At 39.9% G+C, this 21494-nt stretch overlaps 1 protein-coding gene across 2 annotated transcripts in view; it reads left to right on the top strand.

The window, feature by feature from the left end:
- The window catches only part of LIMS1 (LIM zinc finger domain containing 1), a 170384-nt gene that overhangs the window by 85534 nt on the left and 63356 nt on the right, over nt 1-21494 (top strand). Inside the window, exon 1 of one of the 2 annotated variants that reach the window (XM_087426337.1) lies at nt 6135-6357. The exons of the other annotated variant lie outside the window; for it this stretch is intronic. Within the exon in view, the coding sequence (XP_087282463.1) occupies nt 6251-6357 (107 nt within the window). The 5' untranslated portion in view covers nt 6135-6250. Of the gene's footprint in view, nt 1-6134; nt 6358-21494 lie in introns of those variants that run through there. 2 annotated transcript variants of the gene reach the window in all.

Genomic DNA, 21494 nt, shown 5'->3' on the forward strand with positions numbered 1-21494 from the left:
TGTATATGCAGTTTTCCAAAAACATGTTTACTACATCAAATGAGATACATTATAATTTATCCTGATGGGGGAAAAGTGCAATCCTCCTGCAGACCTCTGTTGCCTTGTTCCTTGCCTGTGACCTCAATGCTTTGTTGAGGAGGATCCTCTGTTCTCTTTGTAGCAGGTGTGTGTCGGGGCTGGGATAGTCATGTGCCTTTTCTGTGGTATCTTATATCCTATATAACTATTATCTTTGGAGTAGCTCTTCTGACCCAAGAGAAAGTGAACGGGGAGTAGTGATCAGGAAGAGTGGAAAGACTGCTCAGTGTCTTTCTCCCTGTTCCGACCTCTTCACTCTGAGGGCCTGGCGTGTGTTAGGCCTTCGGGAAATGTTTGTTGAATAGCTGAGTGTATAAATCCTGACCTTGTGTTCCTGTTTTATTTAGGAATGGGATTTTTGACTAACGCAATGATTAAGAAATAAAGCATGCTATATCAGGGAGTCTAGTCAACATTGGCACTTCGTGTTACACAGGTCCTTTCTTAAAATCAAATCACTTTAATCTGAGGAAAACACCATTGAGATCATCTGATTCGGCTGCTTGATTCCAAATGGAAAAATCGAGGACTTTGGTGGTGAAATGACTTCTTGTGTGCTCATATGCCAGCCACAGCAAGTAAGTCACCAAACATGGGCTATCAGCTGACTGTCTTCCGGCTTCCCTCTCGTACCCTCACACCGACTTACCTTGTACTCTCCCTCAGCCCTTTAAAAATATGGGATGGGGTAGGTTACTTGGAATTTCATTCTACATTCTTTTGAAATATGCCAGGAAAACTTGCCATATTGTGACAGTGGCTTTTGAGAACATTCTTTAGTTGTCTAACAAAAGACTGTAGATGACCCCATGTTGCTGGTTGGGAGAGAGACTTCTGTATGTTTCTGACTCAGAATGATGCAGTCAAGCTCTCACGAGCTTTTGATGATCACTCAGCTTGTCCGCTTGGGATTATCAGAGTTACAGAGAGGCTGATTAAGGAAAACATTCAGAGGGGCTCGTAGACAGTTGCAGTATCATCTCCTTATGAATGGAACTATATTTTTGGTGATTTTTTGTCTGATTCTGGACTGTTTTTCTGGATAGTTGATTTTGCCTTCTCATACTCTCTGCTCTGGTTAGTTTGAACCTGAACCTACTCACAATGGCATATCTATTGCTGGAGATCTGTTTTCAACACTGTGTCCTTCCTTCATATTGAGCCCAGAACACTCTTGAGAGGCCTCATTTAGGAAGATAGCATGGCTGGAAAATAAATGTTTAGGAGATCAATGTGTTGGAAATAGTGAGGAAGGATATTCTTGCTTTATCAGACAAAGTTTGCTTTTCCCTGTAAATGATTATTCCTGAGATAAAATTTAAACTAAAAAAGGATTCATTTCCATTAAGTTCAAAGTTAATTGCAAAACGTAAAGTTCTTCTCTTACTGTTTGTCACACAAGGAAATTAATGCCTGGAAATGTACAGCTATTCAGCCAGTTTACAGGCCTGTAGTAACTGGTATAAAGATACTGCTAATGAGGCCTGGTTACTATAATTCTGCCTTGGAAGCCAGTTTGCAGCTGTCTTAACTCTGTATAGGGGAAAGAGTTGACAATTCAGTTGCACTAATGATCAGTTTTAGAGCCTTGATCTTTAATTAGGTTTCTTTACCCTCCAATGCCTGAAGGGGTTACTTGGACCAAGTATGCTAAAAACTGGACTATGTCAGGTATAGGGAAAAATCTAGGCTAATTTTTTTATTCTTATCCCAAATGGAAAGTGTTTATACTTGTAGAAGGTACTGTTCAACTCTACAAATATGAAAAGCTTCTGAGTTTTCATAGTCTCACCAAGAAAGTAAATTTTTCCAAAACTATGGAATGGATGCATCTTTTAAAAATCTCATTTAGGTAAAGTTGAGTGTTAAATGCCAACAAAAAAACCCAAAATTTAAAACTCTGGAGCTTTAACCTCAAATGTAGCATTTGTAAAGTGATGAGGCTCTCGGGGCTGGCCTGGTGGCGCAAGCGGTTAAGTGAGCGAGCTCAGCTGCGGCGGCCTGGGGTTCTCCAGTCCGGATCCCAGGCATGCACCTACGCACCACTTGTTAAACTATGCTGTGGCGGCATGCCATATAAAGTGGAGGAAGATGGGCACGGGTGTTAGCCCAGGGCCAGTCTTCCTCAGCAAAAAAGAGGGGGATAGGCATTGGATGTTAGCTCAGGGCTGGTCTTCCTCACACACACACACACACACACACACACACACACACACACACACACACACACACACACACACAAAAGGCTCTCCAAATCAATTAGTTGAACAGCAAAACCAGAGAACTTATTTATTTAACAAGTGCAAATGTCTACCATGTACCTGGCCTTGTAGACACAGTGATAAATTAGATATATTGCTGCCCTCAAAGAGCTATATTCTAAGGGGAGAGGGGTGAAGAAACAACCTGTCGTGAGACTATGTGATTATGAATGACACGAGTAGGCACGGGGCGCCTGGCGGCTCACGGAAAGGGAGTTGTGGGTGAATAGGGCCTGGAAAGGCTTCTTGTAAGAGATGGTGCTTGTGCTGGGTCCTGGTGGGATGCCTAGGAGCTAGTCCTACCAGCGATCCTTCTCCCAGTCGCGCAGCTGCATGTGGAAAGGCAGGAGGTGAGAGGAAGCCAAGTCTGTCCAGGAAGGAGCCGCCTGGAGTTCAGTACAGTGCCGGGGAGGGGCGGAGGCTGAGCTGGCGCCAGTGGCAGTGGAGCCATTGAAGGGCTTTTCAGCAGGATCAGTAAGTGATCAATTTACATTTTAAAAGAACACTTTGAAATTAGGAGGATAGATTAGAAGAGGGTAAGATCAGTGGCTGAAAGATCAGTTAGGAGGCTGAGAGAATTTAGGGGGAGACGGAGGGAGCTCTTCTGATGCAGTGTCTGGCCCACTGTAGGGCACCGACTGAATGTGTATTTAAGTGAGCAGTGAAATCCGGAGTCCCACAATGTGGTGTTGGAGGTTTTCAGGGAAGGGAGGATCAATACAAATTGGAAGGTCTAAGATAAAGTCCACCTGTTGGCTTCGGAAGGATCTATCAATTCCCTGAAATAGTTATAAAATTTTTTGCTCACGTGCATTTTCTGAGAGTCATTAACTTTCATCATATTCATAAAAGGTCCACCATGACCCTCCAAAAGATAGAAAACTACTGGGTTAGAGGTTAGCCTAGCAGAACAGAGACTTAACAACCACTAGGCATGTGGGCGGTGGGGGAGCCCCAGGAGTTTTATGAGGTGGTTAGTGCTTCATCACTGGAAGTGTCTAAGGAGAGTCAGAATGCCAGGTCAGGGATATTGTATAGGAGCGAGACCGTGTGGAGAATGAGAGAAGGGAATTCTGCATTAAATGGGAGGCTAGACTGGCCTTCAAAGATTGTTTAGAGTGCTAAAAGGAAAAATTTCCCTGGATAGAGACCTAGGAAATATGCACTTACATACGCCCTCCTCTGTACTGTCAAAAGCACGCTGACAGTTGTTTGAAATTTCAAACTCATTTTAAATAGGCCTGATCTGAGAATCAGGCATGACTGATAACTCTGTTTCTGTGGGGAAAGTAGGAAAGGAAACAAAGCTGAAGACCTGAGAGCTGCTTTGGCTGTTGCGCCCCACTGCGTGTTCCAGGGGTGTGTTCTCCCTCCCTGGCGCTGATGTGCAGGGTGACTGTTGTGAGGGGGGAGTTGGTGATTCCGCTGCAGAGTGAGCTAGTCAGTGGTGTATTTTGCAGGATTTGTGAATTTCCCTTTCAGAAATTGAGCAAGTGTGCGTCCACGCCTGTTGATGCTTTCCCTGGTTCTGCTTACAGAACAGGAAAATCTCAGTGCACATCTGGAGGATGCTGGGGAGAAAGAGGAGGCCTCTCCTCTCTGTCACTGTGTTTTCTATGAAAAGACAGTGGTCAGCAGGGCTTTGCGCAAGCCCCAGAATTTAATTTTACTCAGTTGTGACAATTTCATTATAATGTAAGCATTGATTTACTGAAATTCCTATTTGTTAGTACAACCATTTTAAAAGTCAGAGGGCAAGAATTGTTTCAGTTCGTTTGTTATATAACTCGGGAACTTTTTTTTTTTTTCTGTTCACATCCTTTTAACCTTAGACTCATCAAATACAGCACTCGTCCTACACAGCTAGGTGTTTCCTGTCTCCTTAACCTTTAGTACACGGTCACCACGCTCTTCCTTGTCAGCATGCTGCGTTCGTTTTTTAAAAGCTCTTTTCAAAATCAACCTTTCTTATTTACATTTTTCTATAGAAGCAAGTCATATTTAATGTTGAGGTTTCTGTGTTTGCAGTGAATACAATTAATTTGTATTTTATTCATCAGGCATCTGTTCTGTTTTGATGCCTAGAGTGGAAAAAGAATAAGATTGGTGGTTGTTTCTCCTCACTTGTTTTTCACTTGTTATGACAAAAATGTGAGAATTAGACACTTTGGGAATTCTAATTTTATGTTTCTATTACTGTAAAGTTTAAACTTTTCTGTATTTTGGTCTCAGAATCCTAGGGCTTGTGCAAAAGGTGTAGGTAAAGCTTCTAAATTATTTGTGTTCTTTTTGAACAGGCAGTATATTCAAAGTTCAGAAGGTATAAAGTGGTATGTAAGAGAAAAGCTTTCTTCTGCTGCTGTCCCCAAGGCATCTAGGCGCCCAATATTACCACTTGTTGTGTATCCTTCCAGAGAGAGAGATACATCTGTCACTTGGGTTTTTTTTTAACATGTTTCATCACTAATTAAATCCAGGGTGGTAACAAAATTAGTAGTATTTTTCCTGCATCTTTAAAAATGTATGTTATATTTTGATGGCAGCTGTTATAAGTTGTCTGTTTTCCATGGGTGCCATGGAACCGGTGTGATCGTTAGCCCTGAGGGGAGCTACATCTCCATGTCCTGAGAGAAGGAGTAGGATACAGGACTCCCTTTCCTTGTGGGGTGCCTTAATTTTTGTATTTATAATACAGATACTTTCAGAGAGGAGACTATGTTAACTCTTGAACTCTTGGTGTAAAAAAAATTTTCAGACCCCTTTCTCTGTGCTCTTGTTGTTGAGGGGATTCTAGAAGGGAAAGAAGCTGATACAAATTTCTCAGAGAGAAATTACTGGAACCATGAAGTCATACTACTGGTTAAGAACCCGCCAAGGATCTAGCCTGTGTTTGTGATCTGGTGATATATACTGAGTGGGATTGAATGAGATTGGAGGCCAGGACCCCACCTTCTGCTGTACTAACATCATTTGGAGCTGGATGATAAAGGACTTGCCCTGTATTATCTGTTTTCCATTATCTACAACCCCACCTTGGAAACACGCACCCCCTCACCCACCCCCCACCCCCCCACACCAAAAACCAAAACGTCTTTCCTAACTTTGTCATGTCTAGGATCAGATACACAGATAAATTCAAGGGCTGCATAGGCACCCACAACACCTTTAGGCAGACAGTGTTGATTAAACTGAGTGCACATTTATGAGGGGATTACTCAGGGTGGGTAGTTGGAGATGTAGAACATCATTGAATGGAGATGGATGCAAGACACCCCTTCCTTTCAGTAATGGATTTTTGAGTAATATTTAATGGGGGAAAAAAAAGACAAAGGCACTTCCTTTCTAAAGAGGATTTAGAGGGCTGAGAGGGAGGAATTGGACTGCTTCCTTTAGAATTGTGCCTTTTTTTTTTTTTTTTAAGGAAAATGTCCCAAAGAGCTCATGATGACCAGGCACTTCTTTAAACTGACAGCTGCTTGTGAAGTGTTAATAGATTTCCTGGCAAATAAAAAAGGGCAGGACCCTTCTTTAGTCATTAGCTTACTGGAGCTTTTTAGCCCAATTTTAATTCAGATTGATACTGGAAAGCTTTATAAAGAATTGGTGTGATTATTCATAACAATTAAATTTTGCTTATTAGTAAGCATGTGAGCAGCCCAGGTCACTACCTCCCCTCACCCTCCAAGGTGCTAGGCCCAGAGATAAAGCCAGCAGGCCTTGCTGAGGAGGGTGTGTACTAGCGGAGAAACAGGAAGCTGTGCTTCAGCGCCGGCCTGCCTGGAGGTTTCTAACTCAGGTCAGGTGTGCTGAGGTCCCGTGGCAAGGGACACTGCCTTTCTGAGCCCTGTCAGCCACTCTGCTCAGCATAAATGCTTTAAAGTGTCAGTAATTGGTGTGTAGAGAGAAGTATGACTGCATTACAGCTTAAAGAGCTTTCACAGTCAGGTCTCTACAGAAGACGACGAGACCGTCCTGAGAGTTTGAAGCTAAATGGGTTCCCGGAGGAAGAGCTAAGGTGAGTGCAGAGTCATGGTTGGCACCTAGTGATGGCAGCGAGATTCATGCCTAACTGGATGCAGTGTGGGGAGGACACACTGAGAACATTCCACCAGGAGCCTCTCAGTCTGTAATGAAAGACTGAACACGATTCCGAGATTGTGCTCGATTGGAACTGTGCAAAACTATAACTCTTTTTTCCCATTTCTTCACAAATCCTGTAAGTTGTTTTAGCTCTTCTCCAAACCTGCAGTGTTATGTCTTTAAAAATTTCATAATCACCAGAGTAATATTTAAAACTGGAAACAATTGTTTTTTCCCCCTTATTTTAAAGATAATTGCTTTAGCTTATTAGAACATGTTTCTGTGAGGGATTTTTCTTTGATTTTTGGTGGTGAGGGTAGTTTGTGGTGTTTGGGGTGGGGGTTGGGGTGTTCATAGAGGATTCTTTATAATGGAAATGGATTTAACAAAGGAATGCAGAGAAACTGTTGAATGTAACCTAGGAAGGAAGGACTTCAAAAATCTGGAGACCATTTTAACTAAAAAGGTTATGGGTTTTTTGTTATGAACGGTAATTTGCCTGAAACAACACAATTTTAGTTTTTGTTACATCTGTTGAAATTTTTTTTAGACTTTAGGTTCTGAAAAGTCCCTGCAACATTAAGCTATACGTTACAGTACTGTGTTAACATGAAGGGTTTAGATTTTCTGTTTCTGAGGTGAAGTGTTCCTGTTTTAGTGCTGACAGAAAGCTGCAGAGACTTCCTTTTCCTTTTATTACGTTTACTGTATAGTATTTTAATTTGTTTTAGACTCTTAAGTGTTTGAATATTCCAGTTAGATGGTGGGAGGGATATTTATGCTTTGTGTACTATTGCTCTTTTCCTATAAATTTGTTTGTAGAGTTTATTTTAAATTCTCTAAATTTGACAGGGAAAAAATTGACAAAGAAGCTTTTTTAAACTTCTGTTCAGTTTGTATTTGTGTTATAGCCAGCTATACTACAGGAACTGTACTTTGAGAGGGAAATATTTGAGAACTATTGACTCTTGCACTACCTTTTGAAGAGAATAGTAGCATTAAAGAACTGTTATTGATGCTAATGTTGTTAGAATTTATTCCCTACTATGTCAGGTGTCTCTTAGCTACATTGAATGTGTTGACTTTGAATTGATTGGATTAAACAGACTTTAAAAGCTTCCTAGTGTGAATTGTTAGGAGTTGTAAGGGTGAGATTTGGTGACAGTGTTGAGCTCCCTTTTGGCAACCAAGAGGCTGTTGGGAGTGACTTCTGACCTCGACATCTGGTTGTAGCCTCTAGTCGACTCTGATCCAAGAGTGGAAAGTTTCCAAACACAGTTTTAATTTCAGACTTGGGATCCTAAGAAATTTCCTTTTTAAAAAAACTAAGATATATAAAACAACATTTGAGACCAGCTATCTTTTACTTATTTTCAGACAGTGGCAAAATTACCTGTGAATAAAATTACCTATATGCCCGAGAGGTAGTTATTTATATAGTTATAATGGCCTTTGAAACAACTAGATTTTTTCTTTTCTCTGGAGTTTAAATTAAAGGAAGAAGAGTAATTTTTAAGTGTTGCTTGTTTCATTGGGTTAAAGGGAAATATTTTTTTCCACCCGTTCTGTGTAGTTCTAGTATTCCCTGGCAATAAGAACAGACTTATGGGGCCGGCCCGGTGGCACAGCGGTTAAGTGCACGCGCTCCGCTGCGGCGGCCTGGGGTTCGCAGGTTCGGATCCCGGGCGCGCACCAATGCCCGGCTTGTTAAGCCATGCTGTGGCGGCGTCCCATATAAAGTAGAGGAGGATGGGCACAGATGTTAGCCCAGGGCCAGTCTTCCTCAAGAAAAAAGCGGAGGATTGGCATCAGATGTTAGCTCAGGACTAGTCCTCCTTACAAAAAAAAAAAACGAAGAAGAAACTTACATTTCTGCCATTTCACTCTCCCCTAATGCAGAGAGAATGACCGTTTTCCTTATTTTAGGAGTGCAGAGCTTAGCTAGGAAAAGTAGGCAGTTGTCTGTTTTTCCATGGACTTCTTATCAATTTAGAGAGAGAGGAGGTTTTTTTCTAGTTTTATACTAAACCCCTTTTTAGCATTAAATCAGGTTTCTTAGCTAATAGGAATCAGGGAGGGTAGGGACTTTGAAATTAGGGTTGATGTCTTCCATGAAGTGACTCAGTGATGTCTGCTGAGTGCCCACCATGTGCTGAGTAAAGATGCAGTGATGAATGAGACAGTTCTTCCCTCAGAGGACACCTCGGTTCTGGCAGATCCAATGTGACCAACAGATGTTCTTCCTACAAGCAGTTATTTGACTTTGAATACACGTGATATCAAACGTCTTTCATGTTGTCTCAAGTATTGCACAAGACGCATTCCTACTCTCATTCCTTCTTACTCACGTGTTCATTTTCTTGGCATGTTTATGGACTCGAGCAGAAAAACTATCAGAGACTAAAAAGGGCTATGCTCACTGCCAGAAAACATTTTTCTTTTAAGTTTAAACACAAGACTGTGCTTTGAAACAAAATACAAGTGTTTAAAGAGCACTGTAATAGACATGAAAATAGTTCTAGCTTCAAACTTGAAATTCTTTAAAACAGAAGCATGTAAAAGGTAACATGAAAAAAACTGACTATAGATTTTTATTTAAAGTGTTAAACATAACCTGAAACTTACTATACTTGCATAATTTGTACAATGGAACAGTACCCACCGTGTTTGCGAGTTATGTTACAGCAGTTTATCTTACTTAAATAGTAATTGTCACTACTAGTAGAAAGTTTCCCGTGGGCCTTTATCTTCAGTTCTAGAACATGTCTTTAATTTTGGCTAGAATCTAACATGCCTAAGAAACAGTTGGAAATCATTTCCCTTTATGAAGCTGCATGTGAAGGATTTAAATAAAGTATGTATACTCATGTACACACAAGGCCTTTGTACGTAAAGCCTATGCAGACGCATACAGATAGTCTCTGTGTCCATCTCCTCAGAGCCTGGATGGAACTGGGTGACTTTCCAGTTTAAGCAGTGGACTCATAAGAGAGAAGTAGTTCCACTCTGGGTCCAGTGGGTCAGAAGTTCTTCTGAGCCTCACACCTTTACAGGGCTTTGACCCTTTCTTCTCTGAAATTTTTGATGCCCCAAAGCAGCATCAAAATATATATATTCCTAGCTATTTATTCTATCTCTTAAATTATGTTGCACCCAAACAGTATTTTTTTTGAGGAAACTTCAATGAAAAACACACCTGAACAATCCACAATCCCCTGTTTCTTTAAAATTCTCAAAGTCACTTTTGCTCTGCCCCAAATATAAAGAATCTATAAATAACTGATTGGGGACACCTCAAAATTCAAGTCTTTGCTCGCTGGGTCTGAAACATAGTTTAATGCAGGGGTTCGCAGACTATGACCCGTAGACCAAATCTGGCGCACTGCCTGTTTTTGTATGGCTGCAAGCTTAGGATGGATTTTACTTTTTTTTTGGTGGGAAAGAGTGTCCTTGAACTAGCATCTGTTGCCAGTCTTCCTCTTTTTTGCTTGAGGAAGATTGGCTCTGAGCTAACATCTGTGCCAGTCTTGCTCTATTTTGTATGCAGGAGGCCGCCACAGCATGGTTTGATGAGTGATGTGTAGGTCCGCACCTGGGATCTGAACCCATAAACCCTGGACTGTTGAAGCGGAGCATGCAAATTTAACCACTATGGCACCGGGCCGGCCCTTAGGTTTTTTAAATGGTTGAAAAAAAAATAAAAAGAAGAATATTTCATGACCTATGAAAATTACATGAAATTCAAATTTCAATGTCCATAAATAAATTTTTATTGGAACACAGCCATGCATTTGTACGTTGTTTATAGTGCTTCCTTGCTACAGTGGCAGAGTTGAGTTGTGACACAGATGTATGTTCCCTCAAAAACAGTGTATTTCCTATTTGCCCCTTTACAATAGACCCCTGGTCAAGTGCTAAGATAAAGAACCCTTGTATCTTTCCCTGTTGTTCCTTTAGTTACGTGTCCACCCTCCCCACTCCTCCACTTGCCCGTTAGATTTATTCTGCATGGGTTAAATCGGGCTTTGTCAGTCTTTTGAAATGAATATGAATCAGGGAAATATACTTTGCAATTTGTGTCCTTCTGTGAAGTTGACTGGATGCAGCAGTGAGCAGTTCTTTACTGGTCAGAACTCCTTTATGCTTTCCTCTCCTGCCCTTTCATGGTGGAACTGGGTAACCAGCGATGGAGGAAGTGCCAAGAAAAGGAACCTGTACTTTCTTGTTACTAAATAAGTGTTCTGAGCTCATATCTTTCTAGATGTAGGATATAATCATTTTTAAGTAGTGGGAATGTCCTTGACTGGGTTTGAGAGTAGAAAATTCAGATCGTATGTTCCTGAATAATACATTACCATTGATTGAGCCCTTGCTATGGGCCAGGCACTATAATAAAGAACTTGCATGTTTTTGGTTTTTTAACTCAGAATCCTGTAAGGGAGGAGGAAGAACCTAAGGCTGTAAAAAGTGATCCTTGTTATGTAACCAGTTCCTGCCCTTGATTCAAATAAGTTAGTACTCTGAGTTCAGTTGAAGTTGAAATTGGTCAACCTAAGATGTGCATTGCCTTGCGTACCTGTTTTGCAGTTTGCTGATCATTTTTTGGCCTATCTTTTGGCTGAAAAACCAATGTTTGTATTTTAGTTTTAGAAATATAGTCTATTAGACAATTAGATAAAATTGCAGCTTTGCCATTTTTGTCTGTTCTCATTATTTAATGGTTCAGTGAAAGCACATTTAATCTTCCTAACAATAAACACATCATACAATTAATAACAAATATTTTTTCTCTTTGGTACAGAGAGGTATCACTTTGCCGGTGTTGGTTTTTAACAGGTACTAGTGCTTTCTTATATGTGTTTAAGAGTATAATCCACATATAAATATATACACAATGGAATATTATTCAGCCATGAGAAAGGAGGAAATCCTGCCATTTGTGACAAAATGGATGGACCTTGAGGGCATTATGCTAAGTGAGATAAGTCAGAAAGAGAGAGACAAATACTGTATGATCTCACTAATATGTGGAATCTAAAAAAACAAAAGCCGAATTCATAAAAACAAAGTAGAATGGTGATTATCAGGGGCTGAGGGGCTGGGGGAATTGGGAAGATGTTGTTTTAAGGGTGCAAACTTGCAACTAGGAGATAAGTTCTGGAGATCTAATGCACCGGATAGTGATTATAGTCAAGAATACTATATTAAAAACATCAAAGTTGCTTAGAGACTAGATCTTAACTGTTCTCAGCACAAAAAAGAAATGATAATTATGTGACGTGATAAAGGTGTTGGCTAATGGTACTGTAATAATCACATTGCAATATATAACTGTACACTTCTAACCTACACAATGTTACGTGTCAATTCTATCTCAATTTAAAAAAAATTTTAAAGAGGAATCCACAAGTATTCATATTGTGATACTGTAATTGGTTTTACAGGCATACCGCTCCTCGCCCTTCTCACTTACCCACCCCCCCTCCATTACTAGACAGAGGACTCCCCTCTGCCAGACACCTCCCTTACTTGTTTTGCATCTCCAGCATCTGCCACAGTGCCTAGTAGGCAGTCCCCATCCAGGATCTAGTCCTTGCTGAATAAATGAAGGAGTGAGAAACTAAGCTCGCTCAGAGGTACCTCTTTTAGTCTAGATTAAACTCCTTTTACTCTGAACACATTTCTAGTCTTAATTATTAACTTACAATTTATGTACAGTATCACACTGAAAGAAGCCTAAGAGAGGGATATATCTACTAAAGTATAGACTATGATCATCTGTTTTTCTTTTTCAGTACTTTTGGGAAGCTTATTTTCTGAAGGGAAATATGTTTTTGTGGGGGAAGAGGGAGAATCCCCCTCTGCCCTTTCCCTAAAGGTTCTTATGGCTGGCCAAATAATTAACAAGACAGGTTAGCAGGAGAAAATAATACCAAGTTTAATAACATGTATACATGGGAGAAACCAGGGACACTGCGTTTCTCAACACAAAAGCAGAAATTCTCGTCTTAAATACCATGTTCAGCTAAAGACAAAGGAGGATGTTGGGGGTAGGGGGAGTCAGTTACAGGAGATTACCACTAAAGCACAGTAAACAAGAGTAAGGTTATTATGCAGATTTAAGGCCTGACTTTCCACATTGATAAGTTTCTAGAAATGAGATCGTCCCTCCTCTTCCCAATACAGAGAGGGAGATACCTTTACAAATGGAGATTTCCCTTATAAATGTAAATGTTTGGCAACTCCTTGCAGGGCCATCCAGAGAATGTGGCCAGAGAGACAGAACTTCCGATAAGAGGGGCCTGTTGGTGCCTTTCCTATTGTAACATCTATTTTACATTATATTACAGCCATCAGATAGAAGATCTGTTCCAGGAAGGAGTTACTATGTCAAATTCTTTAGGCAATTAGTGGGGGAGGTCAAATGTCCGTCAGAGAAAACAATCAAGGTAAAGAGACATATTTCAGGGTGGCCAAATCTTGATCTCCCACATTTTCCTGTCTGTCACCTGAAATATTTCTATATAGTTGAGGGAGTATACACTGAAATCAAAAACAGCAATGTTAATGCTTAGAAATTAGGTATGTTAAAGGAATAGTTGAAAGAAGTGAAAAGCCTTTAAATAAGGATCACTTTTCTGTTTTTCTGTCCTGCTGAGAGAAATTAGGAATGAACCTCAACTTTAGCAGAATCAATTTGTAAATCTGTTGTCAATACACATAAAATTTTCTTTTTTTTTTTTTTTTTTTAAGATTTTATTTATTTTATTTTTTCCCCCCAAAGCCCCAGTAGATAGCTGTATGTCACAGCTGCACATCCTTCCAGCTGCTGTATGTGGGACTCGGCCTCAGGATGGACGGAGAAGTGGTGCCTCAATGCGCACCCGGGATCCGAACCCGGGCCACCAGCATTGCAGCGCGCGCACTTAACCACCAAGCCACAGGGCCGGCCATACATAAAATTTTCTAAATTATTTACTATGATAATTAAATGCCAAGATTTTAATCATTGTATTAGCTTTCCTGTTGGTTAAAAAAATTAAAAAAAGTCCTGAAAGTATCAGTTATAAATCACTTACAAAAAAAAATAGCTATTGACTAAAACTTGCGTTTTACCTACATTACTCTGGATAGATGCTGCTCAAATGAAACAGTACTGTTTATTTTATATATATTTATATATCTTGGAAACAGCTACTTATTGTGTATCTGTGCGATCCAGTGGTCATTCTATGATTAAAACAAACTTGAGGGCTGGCCCCGTGCCTTAGCGATTAGGTGCGCGCGCTCTGCTGCTGGCGGCCCGGGTTCAGATCCGGGTGCGCACCGACCCACCGCTTGTCCGGCCATGCTGAGGCGGCGTCCCACATACAGCAACTAGAAGGATGTGCAACTATGACATACAACTATCTACTGGGGCTTCGGGGAGATAAGGGGGAAAAAAAAAAGGAGGATTGGCAATAGATGTTGGCTCGGGGCCGGTCTTCCTCAGCAAAAAGAGGAGGATTGACATGGATGTTAGCTCAGGGCTGATCTTCCTCACACAAAAAACAAAAAACAAACAAACAAACTTGACACAAATATTTTCTTATAGAAAATCTTTTAGGGCCGGCCCCGTGGCTTAGTGGTTAAGTGAGCGCGCTCCACTGCTGGCGACCCGGGTTCGGATCCCGGGCTCACACCAACGCGCTGCTTCTCCGGCCATGCTGAGGCCGCGTCCCACATACAGCAACTAGAAGGATGTGCAGCTATGACACACAACTATCTACTGGGGCTCTGGGGGGAAAAAATAAATAAATAAAATCTTTAAAAAAAAGAAAATCTTTTAGGAATAACTATTAAATGTTTCACATAAATATAAAACTCCTTACTTTTGTTATGGTCATGGTAGTTTCCTAGAGCTGACATAACAAATTACCCATGAATTCAAACAACAGAAATTTATTGTCTCCCAGTTCTGGAGACAAGCAGTCAGAAATCAGTGTCAGTAGAGCCATGCTCCCTCTGAGACCTGAAGGAGAGAATCCTTCCTTGCCTCCTCCAGCGTCTGGTGTTTGTTGGCAATGCCCAGTGTTTGGCTTGTAGATGCGTCACTGCAGTCTCTGCCTCTTTCCTCACGTGGCGTCTTCTCCCTGTGTGTGTCTTCACGTGGTGTCTCCTCTGTGTGTGTCCTATCTCTGTGTCTCCTCTCCTCTTTTTATAAGTGCACCTGTCATGTTGGATAAGCACCCTACTCCAGTATCGCCTCATCTTAATATATATCTTAATTTTATCTGCAAAGACTCGATTTCCATAAGGTCATATTCACAGGTACGAGGGGTTAGGACATCAACATATCTTTTTAGGGGATAGAATTTAACCCACAACAGTGGTTTGTTTGCACAGTAGTGTGTAAAGATTAAAAATCATTCCAGTGTGCAGTTTTTTTAGAAACATCTTGATTGAGGTTAAACTAATGCATCTCAATAAAGCGCACAATTTTAATGTTTAATTTGATCAATTTTGACAAGTATACACAGTGATACTGTTGCCACAATCAAGAACATGAATATATTCATCATCCCCAAAATTTCTGCATGCCCATTTGTAGTCCTTCCGTCTCTCCCCTGCATCCCGAGGCAACCTTTGATCTGCTTTTTGTCACTCTAGATTAGTTTGCGTTTTTTAGAATTTTATATAAATAGAATCACACAATAATGTGATTGTTTTTCTCTTTGTTTTCTTTTGGCTTCTTTAACTCAGCATAAGTATTTCGAGATTTCCATGTTGCTGCATGTATCAATAGTTCGTTCCATTTTATCATTGAGTTATGGTATTCCATTTTATGGCTATACTACAACTTGTTTAGCCAGTCACTTGTTGGTTGACATTGGAGTTGTTTCTAATTTTTGGCTGTTACTGATAAAGCTGCTATGAACATTCATGTACAAATGCCTGTATAACTATATGCTTTCATTGCTCTTGGGTGGAATGGCTGGGTTGTTTAGTAGGTGTATATTTAATTTTTTGAGAAATGGCTAAACTGTTTTTCAAAGAGGTTGTACCATTTTAAATTCCCACCAGCAGTGTTTGAGGGTTCCATTTTCTCCACATCCTCACCAACACTTGGTATGGTAAATTTTTTTTCAATTTTAGCCATTTTGAGGGTATGTGGTGCTATCTCATTGTGGTTTTAATTTGCATTTCCCTAATGACTCATGAAGTTGAGTATCATTTTATGTGCTTATTTGCAATCCATGTATCTTCTTCAGCAAGATATTTAGATTTTGTGCCCATCTTTTTTGGTTTGTTTCTTATAGTATTAAGTTGTAATAGTGCTTTGTATATTCCAGATACGGTCCTTTGTCAGATACACATCTTGAAAATGTCTCTTCCCAGTCTGTGATTGTCTTTTGATTTTTTTAAGTGTCTTTTGAAAAGCAAAAGTTTTTCTAATAGTTTATTGATTTTTTTCTTTTAATATGAAGTTTTTGCTTTTTGTGTCCTATTTAGGAAATCTTTCCCAAACCCACAGAGTAAGATTATTAATAAATATGTTTCATATAAATATAAACTCAATTATTTTTTTAAACCAGTTTGGCCTTTCATACCCTTTACTGCTTTTCTGGCTTTGGTAAGTGCTTCACAGTCTCATCGAATCTTCACAACAATCCTGTGAGATACAACATTTCCCCCTTGTCACAGAGAAGGGGAAGGACTCTTAGGGACGCATGATTGGTGATTTGGGCAATTGGGATTTGAACCCAGCACTGAATCCACTTGTGTCTTATTTTCAAAGTGTGAGCTCTTAACCACGAAACTTAGGCTTCACTTAGGTTTTATGGTAAGATTCTTACATGGAAGTTCTGAATACACTGATCATATCTTAAAAGTTAAAAATTTACCTTTGAACATAAAAGTAAAGGTTGACCTTTTGTGCTGCCTGTGGGTAATAAGATTGAAAACACATGGGATTTTTCTGCCTCTTCTTTCTAGATATTTGCCAGAGAAAATATCTAGGTTAAAAAAGCTGAAAGTACTACATTTATGTGTCATAATTAATATATTACTTAAAATTAAAATTAAACATTACAAGAATATTCAGGTTTTTATCTTGCCTAAAATTTTGTCCTCCTGCCCTTGGCAAACAGGATGTGAAGGGAACCAGACTGAGGTAGGAAGCTACAATGTATCGTTGCGTGTAGGCTGTTTGTTTATGTTGGACTGTTTCTGCTGCCAACTTCAGTTTTTAACTCGAACATATAGGATTCGTTGGAACAAAACTGAAATTCTGCAGTGTTTTGGAAAATTTCAATAACATTTCCAGGTGCTAGAAAATATATTTTGTTCCATGGTAAAAATTAATAGCAATAATCTTGGAAGTATCAGAGATAAACTGATGTTACAGGTATTTTAAACAAAGAAGTTTTATAAAAGTATAGGCAGTTTAAAAGATCAAAAATTTTCCTGAGTCTGGAATCATTCTTCATTTGGCAGTCAACTAATAGCTTTAAAATGGAGTCAGTTGGAAACGTTAGCTATTCAGCACAAATTGTAGTTTTGGCTCTTCTTAATTTAATGTTGTACTTTATTTAAAGGATGTTTTGTTAGGTTGTGAGTTTTCTGCATTAGTGTGTAAAATATATTTGTCTAGGCATTCTTGGTTCAGTCTCCATTTATTAGGGTCCTTATATGTGTCAGGGAAATGGGGATATGAAGTTCATTAAAACATTCATTATCTACTAACATGGAGCTGTTTGGTGAAAAAAACCAGACTGACACACAGAGAGATAATTAAAAGATACTGTTGTCAACTTAAAAAGCGAATTTGCTTGTTATTTTACCCTCAAAATGAGTTCATTCAGAAATAGCCAAAAGAATTGCAATTTTAGGATGTGCATGCTGTGGCAAAACACAGGCAAATCCAGAGAACAAAGGAAGAGGCTTGCTTCTATAGAGCAACAGGGGGAGTAGGGAGGGGCTGTAACAGTTCAGGGTGACAACAGCTGTTCACTGGCTGAGCTGCAGCATTTCTCATTGGCTGGGCTGTTGCCGGGCGGGGAGAGAAGTCTTCCTTCAGTAGTAAGGTAGTTGTACTTCCTGTCAGAGATGCAAGTGTATGTTCTCTTCCTGTTTGGAGTAATTGACAACGTATGATAGGATGTGAGAGCTCTTCCTGCAGTCCTTCCTGACTCCAATTTAGTTGAGGTTTCTCTTATTTATTTCCCATTTCCCACTTTTGATTAAGATCTTTCTCTGAAAGCATTGCTGATCAACAGTGAGGTTCTCTGTACATAGTGGTCTTGTCCCTCAGAGCCAGGAAGGACCTTTGCTCGTCATGTCCCATGTTGGAGGCAAGGTGCCTAGTGCTTGGAAACCATTTAGGCCACATGTGAGTAAGAAGGAAGGTTAGGAGGGAGAGCCCTCAGGCATTTCTTATCTAAACTCTATATTTCTCCAAGGTTGCAGCCCTTGGAGATCATCTTGAAGTGCTGAGCCAGCATCATCTTATTGGGACGTTACTTTTACAAAGGTTTGACAGGCAATAGATACAGAACTTCATAACAAGTGTACAGACTAAGATTAAGAGCAAACTATAAGCCCAATCTGCAGGATGGTTCTAAACCAGGAGCCTAGACCTGAAGGTAACCAGCTGAATGAAAAGACAGTGGATTTTTAGGTGCAATTTGTTGTAGCCAATGTGCTTGCTCTCTAATCTTTTTTTTTTTTTTTGACAAATCTTTTTTTTTTTTTTTTTAATTTTTTTTTAATTTTATTTTTCCCCCAAAGCCCCAGTAGATAGTTGTACGTCATAGCTGCACATCCTTCTGGTTGCTGTATGTGGGACGCGGCCTCAGCATGGCCGGAGAAGCGGTGCGTCGGTGTGCGCCTGGGATCCGAAGCCGGGCCGCCAGCAGCGGACTTAACCGCTAAGCCACAGGGCCAGCCCTTGCTCTCTAATCTTATGTAATTGGATTTCTCTTTCCCTAGAGGCATTTATCCATGTGTAGCAGGAGGTATTTGCCGCTGCACAGACACCTCCTTGCTCAGCAAGTAGATAATCAAGGGCTATATGATTATCCAAAACCACTTTGGCCAATGTGTTAAGTGACCACTGCTGAGCTGAAATTGCTTTGTCAGTGGAGTAGGCCAACTCTTCTAGTGTCAGGGAGAGATTCCTGGTCATTTGTTCATTGGCACTCACTTCAACCCACAGGAAGAAAGCTCTTCTCGTGGAGGCATACCCAGAATCACACACCTCCTAGAAGTTCTTGTTGAAAGCAGTTACAGTGGTTTAATGGAACAGACCAGTGAGAGGCCTCTGTTTGGTTGTGTAGAGAGAATAGGACAGTGAATACAGCAAAGGCACACTGTCCTTGTATTCTCCAGCTGTCAAGGCAATGAGTTGCCCAAGCATAAAGGCCATTACAGAAACTTGCATATATGATGTTGTAACCAGGGGTATATGTAAGGCTCCACTATAGACTTGTTCATCGGCATAGAGGCGTTAGCATTATATTACCAAGGCTCAGATACTATGTTGTTACATACAGAGAGGTTGTCTAAATATATGGACATATTAAGAAATATACAAATGAATTGACTTACATTGACGGTCCCACAAAATTTTTCATACAGATATTCAAAAGATCTTGTCTCCCCTCCCAAGGCTGGGTTAAATTAAAGCAAAGGACAAGTTTAGGCGGGCATAGCACCCTGGCTTGGTAAAAGGGGCCAGCAGAGCAATTTAGAGAAATAACAGCATCTGGAATGCCAATGAAATTACTTATAGGGTGAACTAAGGGGTCATTACTATCGTGGACAGACCAAGGTTTCTGATGGCAAATCCAACAATCAGAGAAATTTTCCCCTTTGTAAGGGATTGGGAAATGCAGACAAGAGCGTTGTCTTTCTAGGAAAGAGAGGGAAATAATAAAGTAGAAAGCAACAGTGAGAAGACGGTATATAGGCCTGGTCCAGTCGTCTTGGGAAAGCTGTCTGCCTCAGATGTCAGCTGCTTCTCTTCCTGGTCAGTTTGGTCTGGAGTCTCCAGTGTTTGTACAGGACTAGGTGTCAGGTGGAGCCTTCTTCAGCTGTGAGATATGCACCCAAGGCTCAAGTCCTTGAAGTTTGGCTGCCCTCTGGGTAGTGAGGAGGACCTAGTATAGTCCCTTCCAGGATATTTCAAGGGCAATAACAATTGGAAACGTTAGCTTGGAGAGTCGTAGCCAGACATTTAAGGAAACCAGAAGAATTTAGGATCCAGTTTAGCATACAGGTATAACAAAACCTTAAAGACAACTAATAGGACTAGAATTTAATATCTACAAAGGTGCAAATATAATTTCTCTCCCTACAATTATCCCCACTTTTGTGAAAGATAATCATAGTAAAACTAATTTGTTTGTATTAGACTTGGCCTGATTATTTATATAAATGCAGCAAGAACAGTGATTGACTGTATAAGCTCTATGTTTTTTTGTGTGTTTTTTTTTGTTTGTTTGTTTTTAAGAAGATTGGTTTCCTGGAGCCTTGTAAAAAAGGTATTAGGCTGATTTTTTCAAGCAGTTCCTTAAAGCTGTCTGGTTATTTCTGAGTCTATGAACATCTTGCTTGAATATAACATTCTAGTCAAAGCCTTGGTAATATAGCCAATATTTCCAATTGTGTTTTGTTAACAAGGAGAACAGACCTTCACTGCACCCATGCAAATATATATATTGTCATGAAAAGAATAATTACGGGTTTCCGAATTCTGGAGGGATCAGGTAGAGAGAAAAAGATGAATGTTTCAACCCTTCTTGCAAAGATACACTTTACCAAATTACTGTTAAGTTATAGATAGCATAAAGGAGAGAAGAAAAAGGGGTCCTTTACGTCTGGAAAACTAAACATCGAAGCAATCAGTCCTCTACTCGAGTTGCAGAAACTCCCACCCACTTCGATGTTATGAGTTATCAAAACCTGTATTCCAGAGTACTTGTCAAAGTTTTTTCCATGAATCTTTTTGAAGATGAAACATACTAGTAAAAGCATCAGAGTAAAACAATAACTGTCTGTAAATGACAAAAGACTTTAAAAAGGCAATGGGTAAATATAATTGACAAGCAAATACGGGTATTTTTTTGACATACATTTTAGATATTAACTAGAAATACAGGTAATAACATTACATTAGGACATATCAGATTTTTAGGAATTTCATGCAATTTCTAGAACACTTTTTAGTAATATTCACCCATATATTATAACCTGAAAAGGTTTATTATCACTTCTTCAACCATACTTCTCATGTAATTTGACATACCAAATAAACCTAATTAGTGTAATACCTCTCTTTTTATAAGGAGAGGGAACAAATCTTTTGAGATGTCCCAGGTACTCTCTGGAAAATCCCAAAGTTACATCCAGGTTGAAAAGACTTCATTTAGAATTTGAATATTTGGGGAAGCTTGTCAAAAATATCAAAAGGTTTGGACACTTGACCAAATAGGATCACAGATCGTTACAAAGTAATACTTAGGTATCTATTTGACCAAAGTAACAATAAAAGGTTTCAAAGGCAAATACAAAAAGTTACGTGGTTGGGGCCGGCTCCGTGGCTTAGCGGTTAAGTGCGCGCGCTCTGATGCTGGCGGCCCGGGTTCGGATCCCGGGCGCGCCCCAAGGCACCGCTTCTCCCTCCAGCGGGAGGCCGAGTCCCACATACAGCAACTAGAAGGATGTGAACCTATGACATACAACTATCTGCTGGGGCTTTGGGGGGAAAAAAATGAATTAAAAAAAAAAAAAAGTTACATGGTTGTAAGCAAAACTTAACTCTTTTAATAGTAAAAAGACTCAGTTTTCTTAAGTAATTAAAGACCTGATAGAAACAACATAGGAAGTTTTTTTTGACAGAACATAAAATCTGTTTTTTATGCATATTGCTTAAAGGTAAAGAAGATTTCACACTCTGTTATCAAAAGCAGACCAATAGCCTAAGAAAACCTTGTCCTTTCAACAGAAAAGAAAGCCAAATTTTAATTTTGCATCAGCTTACTTTTGATATTCAAACTCATTCATTTCAATCTTTGTCAGTGCTGACCGCAC

The sequence above is a fragment of the Ceratotherium simum genome, chromosome 40 (genome assembly GCF_057802395.1).
Source record: "Ceratotherium simum simum isolate JZ-2026a chromosome 40, ASM5780239v1, whole genome shotgun sequence".
NCBI lineage: Eukaryota > Metazoa > Chordata > Mammalia > Perissodactyla > Rhinocerotidae > Ceratotherium > Ceratotherium simum.